Source organism: Typopeltis vanoorti, chromosome 9 (genome assembly GCF_054136105.1).
Source record: "Typopeltis vanoorti isolate ZY-2024b chromosome 9, IOZ_Tvanoo_1.0, whole genome shotgun sequence".
NCBI lineage: Eukaryota > Metazoa > Arthropoda > Arachnida > Uropygi > Thelyphonidae > Typopeltis > Typopeltis vanoorti.
Window position 1 is genome coordinate 43,547,483 of NC_143557.1, and position 12,688 is coordinate 43,560,170.

General features: G+C 34.9%; 1 protein-coding gene across 1 annotated transcript in view; it reads left to right on the top strand.

Annotated features, from left to right (window-relative positions):
• The window catches only part of nonC (serine/threonine-protein kinase Smg1), a 1,124,353-nt gene that overhangs the window by 326,439 nt on the left and 785,226 nt on the right, over positions 1–12,688 (top strand). Inside the window, exons 22-23 of the mRNA XM_090398044.1 lie at positions 4,009–4,267; positions 12,028–12,161. Of these exons, the coding sequence (XP_090254170.1) occupies positions 4,009–4,267; positions 12,028–12,161 (393 nt within the window). The remainder of the gene's footprint in view (positions 1–4,008; positions 4,268–12,027; positions 12,162–12,688) is intronic.

Consider the following 12,688-nt stretch of genomic DNA (forward strand, 5'->3'; position numbering starts at 1 on the left):
TATTAGTCATTAAAGGTTTTTCATAATATTCCAACTGAGTAAAAATGAATTCTGAAAAAAAAAATATATATATATATATATATATATATATATATATCATCATCATCATCATCATAAAATTCCTGCCATGTACCCTCAAGGGGTGTACAGGATATGACAGTACTACATGAAAAAATTACATCATTACTAACTTCCTATCTACAGTTTTCCTCCAAATCAGTCTGTTACTTGTCAAGACTCCAACATTATCAGATCTTATATTTCTATCGTCTAAGGCACTTTGTACCGTATCAATCCACCTATATCTTGGTCTTCCTCTGGGTCGTTTTCCTGCCAACCTGAAAGAGAACACTTGTTTTGCTAATCTTTCCTCTCCCATTCTATTTAAGTGACCATACCATCTGAGATTAGCTCTGCTAACGCATTCCTGGATGCTAACAATGTCAAGTTCTTTCCTAATATCCTCATTTTTAATATGATATTGCCATTGATGCCATCTGTTCACGCCTCTAATCTTTCTCAGGACTCTCATATCTGCGGTCTCTAGTCTTTGGTCAAGTGATTTACTTCTGACCCAGCTCTCAGATCCATAAGTTAAAATTGGTTTGAACACAGTCTTGTATATATACAGCTAATTTAGTGTTCTGACTAATTTCTTTCTTATTCCATATGAATTTATTCAATTGACTTCCCACGATACCAGCTTTGCTGATTCTGTTGTCTATTTCTATATTTAGTTTACCATCTTCAGTAAAAATTGTGCCTAAGTAGCTGAAATGTTTTACTTGTTCCACAGGTTCTCCATTCACAACACAGTTGACATTTTCAATGATTCTGCCTATTTTCATTGTCTTTGTCTTTTTATTGCTGACCTTCATACCATATCTATTACAACAGCTATTCAATTTAGTCAGAGAATCTTGCAGACTTGTAGCGGATTTATTTAGAAGTATAACATCATCCGCATAAAGCAAAGAGCTGACATTAACATCTCCAATTTTGATATCATGTTTAATACCACATTCCTTCATAATGTGATCCATATAGATAATGAATAAGAGAGGGGATAATGTACATCCTTGTCTCACACCAGATTTAACATTAAACCATCTTCCTGTACTTCCTTCAATTCTAACTGCTGACTCACAACTCAAATAAAGACTAAGTATTGCTTGATATAATGCCCCATTGACACCATATAACTGCAGCGTATTGAATAGCTTCTCTCTTGGCACCTTGTCATATGCCTTTTCCAAATCGACAAAACTTAAATACAGATCTTTGTTATATTCCCATGCTTTCTCGACTATTTGTCGTAAAGTGAAGATCTGATCCTGACAGCCTCTATTTGGCCTGAATCCAGCTTGTTCTTCACCAAGCTTTTCTTCCACAATTCTTCTCAACCGTTTCTCAAGTATACTTGCATAGATCTTGCCAGGAACACTCAGTAGGGAAATACCTCTGTAATTCTCACATGCAGTTTTATTTTCCTTTTTATATATGGGTACTGTGAGAGCTCTACTCCAATCATCGGGAATTCGTCCCTCTGTCCAGGCTTTCTGAACTATGCAGTGCAGCCACTGTAAGACTCTTATACCACCATACTTCAGCATTTCTGGTCGAATATCATCTACTCCTGCTGCCTTTCCACATTTCAAGCCTTTGATGGCTTTTTCTACTTCAAGTATGGATATGTATTCCTGACTGCATGCCTGGTCAGTGTTTTTTATCACTGTGATGTCATCACTGCTTGTTTCATTTAGCAGTTTTTCAAAGTAATTACTCCATACTTCAAGGATATCTTTTTCTCCTGTTTTCATTTCACCTTTATCATCTCTAATTCCTTTTACAGCACTCTTTCCTCCATTCCTAAGCTTCTTCAACAACCTCCAGAATATTTTGCCACCTTCTTGATATTTATTTTCTATATTCTTGCCAAAGTCCTCCCATGACTTTTGTTTAGCTAGTTTTACACACTGTTTAGCTTTCTTACATTTGTCTCTGTATTCTGTAAGAGTAAAAGCTGATTTATTTGCCAGGAACTTTTGATATGCTTTCTTCTTTTCCTTCACTGCCTCTTTAACTTCCTGTGTCCACCAGGGAGTTCTGATTTTTTTATCCTTGCACACAACCTCACCACATGCCTCTCTGGCAGAATCAATCAATGTTTCCTTCAGAGTTTGCCACTGAATCTCCAAGGTTTGATTCCTGTTCTCAAACTCTTTCATTTTCTTTTCAATAATCTTTCTGTATTTTAGTCTACAGTTCACATCTGATAGCTGCTCAACTTTTATTCGCTTTAAAACTTTCTTACATGTTATTCTTTTCAATATGAAATTCAATTTTATCCTGCTTAAGACTAAATAGTGATCACTTCCAATTTCAAATCCTCTGTACACTCTGGTGTCCTGCACCAGGGAGAAAACATCACTATCAACAATAACATAGTCAATGAGACTTTTCTTATTCCTAGCCTCTTCTCTCCATGTGAATTTGTGCACATTTTTATGTTGGAACATGGTGTTAGTAATAACCAGTCCATGTCCTGAGCAGAAATCCAACAGATATTTGCCATTATTATTAGCTTTGCTCTTTTCTCCAAATTTTCCCAAAATATTTTTGTATGTCTCACAATCATTTTCTACTCTACTATTTAGATCCCCAACAAGTACCAACTTTTCCTTTTTCATTGTGTCAGTTGCTTTTTCTAAAGCCTCAAAAAATTCCTCCACTTCTACCTTAGTAGAACCTTCTGTGGGACCATAGGCACAAATAAGTCTCATTGTCCAGTTCTCCATTCTCATATTTGCCCACATTACTCTACTTGAGACTGACTGCCATTCAAGAAGATTAGCCTCGTATTTTGTGTTGAATACTATGGCTACTCCTTCTTTTCCTTGATTGTCATTGCCTGAATATAACATTTTGTATTTATTGCTCAGAAAGATCTCACCAGTTTTGGTCTTTTTTGTTTCAGTCACCCCTATTATGTCGATCTGGTACTTATCTAATTCCTCAGCTAGCTCCATTTCTTTGCCATTCAGGCTTCTTACGTTGATAGTACCGATCTTTAACTCTGGTGATGTTGAGTTGGGGTTTGTTTTCAGATTTGTTCCAGTAGCTGACTTTTCGCTGTTCGCCCTGGTTCCCTGGCGAAAACAACGGGGGCCTTGTTTAACCGGGCGACGCCCCAGCCGGCATGAAATTTTGTCATGTTGTACCATCATTTTTTATTTTGGTTTAACCAATAAGAATACAATTTGGTCGGCTAAATCCCAAATTGCCAGCCCATCCTCATTCGTTCAGTATCAAAGGAGATACCCAACAGGGTGCACATTAGGTCAGAAGCCCTGGTCGGTTCTCCGCATTCCTTTAAAGGCTATGTGGAGGTCTCCTCTCAGTTATACAGCTTTGACCCTTAAGCACCCCATATATATATATATATATATATATATATATATATATATATATATATATATATATAACTTTCAAGCAGTTTTTGGCATTTTTTAATCAAGATTTTATTAAAGTTTAACATTAAATACAATGTTTTTATCAGAAAACATAGGTTGTCATGCTTCTATCAAGTCTTATAATTTCATTGTTTTATTTGGGACATAATATTTTTAATATTTTATTCATGTTTTCTGATCCATATAACAAGTGTAGCCTTGACATAACTACTGAATATCTATATTTTGATTTTATTATAATATTTGGATCTTTTTCATATATTTTTCAATCTCTCGAAAGCAGTATTTGCTTTTGTTGATCTTTCTGTTATTTTTTGTCAGTTTCATCTTGGGTATCAACACTATCTTCGTATCCTGCTTATGTTGTTTGTTTTCACAAGAAAAATTTCAGCATTTTTTAGAGAATAGCATATAATAAGTAGTTTTGTGTGGAATAACATTTGATTTTTAAATGATTTTAGTCAGTCCGTTAAGAAATTGATTTCTGCTGGATTATTAATTGATTTTCCCCCTTTCCAATTTACAAATCTGTTAGATTCGAAACTGCTTCTCATGAATACAGTTGCATTCTTCGTTGCTTGGTGAATAATTCAAATCCTACACAAAGTGCCTTTGAAAATTCAGAACAGATAGAAAATAAAGTAAAAGAACCTACTCTTATTAAACCAGAAGAGAAAAAGGAAATCCCTACTGAGAGTGAAGAGGATATAGAGGAAACATTTTCTCATCTGACTGTTAGTGACACTGATATGAATGAGAGTGATCCTACTCTCCATTCTTTTCTTATTAATCAGGTACTTGTTTAATATACTTGGAAAATTTTGAAAAAAAAATTCAAAGAAATTTTGCATAATTTAAAAAAATCTGTAGTAACAAATAAAATGTGTAATAATTTTAATGAGCAATTTGTATCTTTAATTGCATTATTTAAAACTTTTTTTTTTGTTCTCTCACACAAAGTTTGGAAACATTTGTGAAATAATACAGGCTTTCATTTGATAAAATATTTGCTTAAAATTTTTTTCACTACTGATGGAATAAACAATTATATGTTACTCTAGCTGGTGTATTACCATGTTAAACAAGTCTTCTGGTGTTTTCATCAAGGAAGGCATGCAAACATTGAAAATTAAGCTAATTTAACAACCTTATATCAATAGATTTGAAGATAGCACCATCATCATAAGAAGCATCATTGATAATGGTGTTCAAGGTTCTGTTCAAGATTTTTTGAAGAAGCTGACTTGTATTTGTGCTGGAATTAAAGAAATATTGGTTTGACATATTTGGTGTTACTGGTGCAAAAACATATGGAATACTTTTAAATATAACATTTGGAGAAAATAAATGCTTGCACTGCACACACACACACACACACACACAAAGAAGAAGAAGAAAAACATGTACAAAAAAGTATTGCTCAGATTGTTGATAAGGTTATCACCAGACTAGTTCTGGATATGTAATAACATACACAGGGAATTTGAAATATGAAGCAATCATATAGTTTTAAGTAACTTTCAGATGTGAAGTTTAGATTCAGTTTTCTCCAGCACTATTTAGAAAACTATTAAATGCGATAAGCAGTAACAGAACACTGATAAAACATATCACGCAAGAATGTATTCATGAATATACATTTCAGTAGACTCAGGTGGAAATAAGAATCATGGAAAGATGACCGAAGTAATAGATATTCAACCATAAACATTCAAATATGGAAGTATAAAAGTTATACACTATGTGATTCAGAAAGCCACGTTCAGAAATCCAAATACTATATGATTGAGTAAAGCTTTCATAATCATTTATAAAAAGGGAACTAAAACAGTGTGAATATTATAAAGCAGTTTCTCTGTACTGAGCATTCCAGAAATGTATACTAGTTACTTGAGTGGCAGCCAAGAAATATGGGACACTTTTGGACAGAGAAGTATGTATCATAAATTTATTTGATTGATAGATATAAAACTCAGGTAAGACATGGTCAGACGCTGCGCCTCCTCTCATTATTTATCATCTAGGTCATCATCAGGATCATGTGAAGGAAAGAAGCATTAATTCTGATATTAAAATCAGACATCTTAAACTCAGATGTTGCTTTTTTCTGATAATGTTATACTTCTAAATATTTGGCTATCAATCTGTCAAACTTTAGGATTCCTTAAGTAAATTATATTGCTGTAACCAATTTCATGAAAATGTGATGAAAGTCAATTATAAAAACAAAACAAAAATTATTAAAATGAATAGCATGTGATAAATATCAACTACATTCTGAGTGGAGAACTTATAGAACATTGTGAAACAGTAAGAGAACTTATGGAACAGTAAAAATTTCGGTTATTTTGGCACAGTTTTTATGAAAGATGGCAAATTGCATATGGATTAATCAGTACTGATATAGTGAGGAGCAAAATGGTATCAATCCAGTAACCTATGGATCTGAGAATTTAATTTAAAAAATAAAACAGTTGTCAAAGACTAGAGACTATTCTAAGAATTCTGATAAAAACTGGCAGAGGAGTAGACAGATAGCATTCATGGCAGAATCATGTTAATCATGATGATATATGAAGAAGAAGCCTGAAATCATTACCATTAGCAAAGCAATAGTTGATGTTAGGTTTACAAGAGCTGGGTTAAGAGAAAGACCAAGGTCTAGGTGGATTGATAGATTAAGATTAGTATTCTCTTAGAAGAATAAAAATATATGTTTGATGGTGTTGGGAACCTGAGTTAACAGATTACTTTGTATGAGAATTTTTGTAAGAAAGCTTGTAATGATGCATATTTAATTATGTAGTGCTATCATAGTAGCTTGTACCTCTGTTGATGCATATCAGGAATAAACTTTCTGGAAGTCATCATCACTTGTTGAAGAAAATAGTGCCATGCTTGTTATGACATTAACATAAGATAAACTGAGATTTATTTTTGCATCAGTCATACAGATCAGATTATGAATGTGTTTGAGTACTTATATTTGAGGCCTTGTGTCAAGGTAATATCAGACCTGAAATGCACATAGAATACAACAGTGTAGGTGGATCAGAGAACAACAGCTATCAAAAACACTCGAGGAATGCACCCATGAATACATATGAATACTTGAAGTAGGAATAAAAAGGAAAAGCCACCGCATTGTCAGTTAGTGGTGACTCAGATTTAAAGATATTGTGATGCTGACAAATAACAGATAGTTTGTATGAAAATTATTGATAAAAAACTAGTAATAATATAGTTTGCATCTTGTACACCTTCTGAGGATAATACATATTAGAAATTTGATGATTAATCTGGAAATATGAAGAGATTTCCAGGACTGATATCTTTTGAAACAAATCAGAGATTTTTTTTAAATATAGAAATGTTTTACATCCTGTGTGACTTTTAAGAGAATTTGGTAAATGCTATGCCATTAATGATCAAAAAAATTGATGTATTTCATGTGGATTTTGATGAAGACCACATAAATTGGGAGTTAAAGGATGCCATGATTTGATTCTTGTAAATTTAACTTATTTGACCATTTTATCAAGGTCATCCATTTTCATCATTTGCCTGTCTTGGTGGCACAGCCATGCGTTATCTAAAGTCAGCTAGTCAGTAAGTAGAAGAGTGATGATAAAGTGGCAATATTGTAATGGTTTTGTAATCCTTTGCATTCGTAATAAGAGGTTTTTCCACCTGTCACATATTTCTTTGAAAGCATTCACTGAAGATGCACTTGTAGAATCTGCCTACCCTCTATTCACCAATCACATACCATGACAAGAAAGTGGACCTCACATTCTCCCTGACCACACCCTTGGTTCATCTTCCAGGTATGATCTAAGTTCTTCTTTGCCTACTATAAGGTGCAAAAGCCCACTTATGTTTATATTTAAGATCTTTTTACAAACTCCTATATTTCTTATCTTCTGTCCTCCATCTCCTACTCAACCTTTAAAGGCCACAATTGTCTTGGCTAACTAATTCTCTGATTGGCAACAGTGGAGATTGAACTTCCTCCTCAGTGTCCAAAAGTTAGATAGGGTTAAAATGGCCTTGCCTTCTACTTATATACAGAATGAAAAGCCTTAACAGATTTATTTATTTTATATTTAAAGGCCACATTCCTCTTGTTAAAGAGTATAGTTTTGTGCATGTATAATAAAAAAGTATGGTTTGGAACTTATATGATTTATGTACATATTGAAAATTTTATTTGTAAAATATGCAGATAGCCAATATTTCAGGGAGGTACAAGAAAAAATGCATGTACAAAATTTATAATTAATCATGTTTAACATGATTAATTATAAATTTTATAAATTCATCACTATACTTGTTTTACAAGTATAGTGATGAATTCATCTTACAAAACAATGAAACTGAAATATCAAACCAGAGTGCAAGAGTAAGTAAACAGTTTGATTCAAAAATAAATCTATTTGATGTTAAGATAAAGTGCAAAATCTTTGCATTACACCATAGCTGAAATGAGCTCATTGGGTATCATGCCATGCTCGGTTGATCCAAATGAAAATTTTACAATACTAATTAATGAGTAAACTTGCTTCATAATACAGTTATATATACAATACTTGCCTCAGAACCCTAAAGATACCAACTATCTGGAGGCATGCTAAAGTGGTGGCCTTTCTGAAAATTAGGGAAAACTCCAACTGAATCAAAAAATTACAGACCTATATCACTACTCAGAAACCTCTTTAAACTTTATGAACAATTAATTTTGAATAGGCTACAAACCCTAATTGTACCCCATCTTATTGCTGACAGACTGATTTTAGACCAGGCAGATCCTGTACATCACAAATTCGCGACCTAACTGCAACATACGATACCATAAACTATCTCACACTCAGAAATAAAATATATGGAATAACTAGAGACTATTGCCTTGTCCTCCTGATCCAGTCACTCTTGTAAAATAAATGTTTTTTTGTGGACCTGGGGGCAGAAAGAGCTGCTGGCATCCTCCAAAAAAGTGACCTACCCCAGGAAAGTGTGTTATCACCATTAATTTTCAACATCTATGTTAATGATCTCCCCCATCCTTCCAGAAACTAGAAATTTTATCTATGCTGATGACCTTGCCATAGCCTCAATCAAATAATTTCAAGTCCATTGAAACTACTCTATCACCTGTGTTAAATAATCTAACCACATATTATAGCAATAATCAATTAAAACCAAATCCCTTGAAAACCCAGACTGGCCTTTTCCACCTTAACAATAAGGAAGCCAACAAGAAGCTACAGATTTTTTGGGAAGGCCCTTATATAGAACATTCCTGGAACCTGGTCTACCTTGGTGTGACTATTGATTGCACTCTTTCATATAAAACATACATAGAAAAAACAAAGGCAAAAGTTAATGCAAGAAACAATATACTAAGAAAGCTTACTTCCCCCAAATGGGGGTGCAGACTCTAGCACCCCCATTTGAGATCTGAGGCTGAGATCTTCTGCCTTGGCCCTTTGCTATTCATCTGCAGAATATGCCTGCCCTGTATGGGCCAGATTCTGCCATGCTGAGAAACTTGACCCAGCATTGAATGAAAGTTGCTGCTTAATTACAGGATGCCTGAAACCTATAACATTAAGAGACCTGTATACTTTGGCTGGTATTGCACCCCTTCAATTCGAAGATCTGCATTCTTAGCTGACGAAAGAAGCAGACAAATGAATGATGAGCACCACCCATGTTTTGGCCAGACTACAGTGCCCCAAAGACTAAGATCCCGACATAGCTTTCTAGCAACCATTTACCCACCTAAAAACTCCTCCAGAGACAAGACTTCAACAATGGTTTGCACTATACCCTGAGAGTAATGCTGATATTCCAATAGCCGAACATCTTCCACATGATGCCTACTTGGACTGAAATATACTTGGAAAAGCCTCAGCAGACTACGAATGATAGGACGCTGCAAACAAAACCTCATCAAATGGGGCTATGTTCAGATTCCTCTTAGAGTTCAATGTTCGTACACCACAAACAGAGGTTGGAGGCCAAACAGGACCATACCATCCACCACCATCTCCGAATTTCATAGTTGGGGTTATGCACCCTGGCAAGAGACGTTCACTGGGCATATCCACATCCGTCCATCTTCTCGGTAGACGGTGTAGCATAATTGACGCTCCATTACAGTTTCCACGTCCCACCATACACGCTCTTTGCACGTCCATTGAAGACAACGCTTGATTCAGGTAATGTGGAGCTTGATTCAGGTAATGTCCTGTTATTAAAGCCCATGTTGTAAGCCTCAGTTGCAAATGATTTTATGCAGATTTGTGTTCTAGTCGATGCGTGGAACTCCGCATTCAATGCGTGGGCCAATGAGTGGTGATTTTTACATATTACCCTTCGTAGCTAGATAATTGTGTGCATGTGGGAAACCCAGTCCATGAACACCTATCTTGTCCCCCTTTATTCAGTCGCCTTGCACAAAAAAGGACCTTACGCTATATATTTAATTTAATCCTTTATCCAAGTGTAAGCAAACGAAGTTTGCACCTGAAGTATCTTCAGGACTGGGGCAACTCATGGCCCCAGTCCTGAAGCAAAGGTGGACTAAGTTCTCATCACTTTCCTTAGTATCCCATAATGCAAAGCACATCTCCTTGTGGACATGTATAATGCTATGCATTATGGGAAGGGTCAACCCAGACCGGTTTCAACCTTTATCGAATGTTCAAGTACAGGTCAAACTCCAAAAACTCATCATTGTGCCCCTCAGTAACAGGCCCACCTTCCACTGAGAAGAACTCTCAGAACCGGTTGGCTCTACACCGGGGCAGGCTCACCCCACCACCGAGCAGAGCTGCTCATTTGCTTATATCTTATCTGAGGGGTAACAGCAACAGCCGTGCCTCAGTTAACTTCATGGGCTACAGCATTGCCATTGATTATCCAAGCTTCTAACCGATTTCAACCTTTATTGAGGTCTCTTCAGTGGGAGCCAGGCCCAGAGGTGATACCAAGGTTGAAGCAATGCGGAACTCATATTTCCATATACCAGTTGCCAAAAGCTGTCATACACCTTATTATTAAATTACTCTGGATTAGAGAAAGATTTTGGAAGTTTTTTCACTTGATTAGACTATAAATTATATATTTAGTTTAATCCTTTATCTTATATACATGTCTGCAAGGAGATGTACTTGCATTATGGGATACTAAGGAAAGTGATGAGAACTTAGTCCACCTTTGCCACGAGTTGGCCCATCCTGAAGATACTTCAGGTGCAAACTTTGTTTGCTTATACTTGGATAAAGGATTAAAGTAAATATATATTTTATGGTCTAACCAAGTAAAAAAACTTCCAATGAGGACCTTACACATCATGCACAGAAAAAGCAGTTGATTGTGCAAGATACTGAGGATCATCTGACCATATTTATTGTATATAACATATATAGTTTCTTTTTCCTTCATATTTTACCTGTTATTCCCTGAATAATTGACCTATTAAATTTCAGCTGTTCTCATTTGGTTTGCACTATACCCTGAGAGTAATACTGGTATTCCAATAGCCGAACATCTTCCATGTGGTGTCCACTTGAAATGCATTTTACTGTATTTGTAATGTATCCTAATTTGTTGTAAATAATGTTGCACCAATTACTTACTACCATACCACTTATATTTGGATATGAAATCAATAGTACAGTTTGCCTGAAAGAAAATGTTTACAGAAAAATTAATTCCAGATATTTGTTGTATTTATTTAATACAACTAATTAGTTGTATTAAATTTTTTGTCACTTAAGAAATAAGAACATTTTCTTATTTTTGTGCTATGTCCTTTGTTATTATAAACATTCTTTGTGAAATTAAATGGCATTTATTAAATTTAAGGAATCTAAAATTTTACAATTCTAAATTCTAATGGTTACATTATTCTTTGAAGTATTTTGAATAGTTTTTAATGAGTGGATTCTTTTGTTCAAAACTGATTTTTGTGAAATTCAATTATGTTATGGCTGAATTGCAAATGAATATTTGCTATTTGTTTAATTGGGCTACTCATGCTTTGGCATGTCCATTCTCACTGTGACAGTATCCTATTATGAATCATGAGTAGATCACTATAACAAGACCTACCTTCAGCAAAACCATGAAAAAAATGATCAAAAAGGAAAACACTTAGTGAATGCAGAAGGTATCTGGATGATGCTGAGATGAACTGCATTGCCACTGACTTTGTTATTCAACTTGATTCTCTTCATACATGTAATTTTTATATGAATGGAAGGAGGGCAAATAATTCCATTACACAGAGCTGGAGCTATAATTGAAGCAAACAATTATAGATCAATCAGTCTCTAGTGTGATCATTAAGGCATCTGTGATAGTTAATGATCTACAAAAGAAAAAAAAAATTCATAAAGTATTTATTCATTCCCCAAGGGTTAAGTGTACTTTGAATTTCATTTATTTCCTTTCTTGCCTGAGCATTAAGGTCTTAAATGACTGCAGTATTATAAGCACTTCACATTTCTTTTTTGTTTTATCTGTATAACAGCAATTTATACTTTAGGTCATCGAGTGTTACAGAAATTTAGGCAGTTGGTCTGAAGCAATTAAATGGACAGGCATGCAGCAAAAGATTAAATTGACACAGAATGGTGTAAACCCAAAGTTACTGATAGAAAGTGACCTTTCCTATTTGAGGTAAGCTAGGTTATATTTCTCTGTAATGAAGAGGTTGAAATGATTTTCTGCTGTAGGAATAGGAAATTAAATCAAATATAAAATTGCAAATAGTTGATTAAATCAGATAAGAAATGTCATTTTGCTTGTCCATTAACATACTTAATTTTTTTTTTTTTTGGGGGGGGGGATGTGGAAAAACACTAGAAATATGGTAGAGATAAAAGACTTTGTAAATGAAAATGGATACGAAGCATATACTGATCAGTTTTTTATCATAATCTTGGCCTGGTTGGCCGAGTGGTTAGCATATCTGTTCTCCAGCCAAAGGGCTGTGGATTCGAATCCTGCCATGGGCATGGTGTTTGTGATCGTCTGTTAAAATACCAGTGGTGGTTGGCGGTAGATGCTGTTGGTGTGGTTGCAGTTAGTGGTGGAGACAGAGGTGTAGAGTAGGTGCCCTCCCTCGATGAGTCTTTGCACTGCCTGGAGGTGTTGCGTAATAATAATAATAACAAGAAGAAGAAGAATAACATTTCTAATGTATT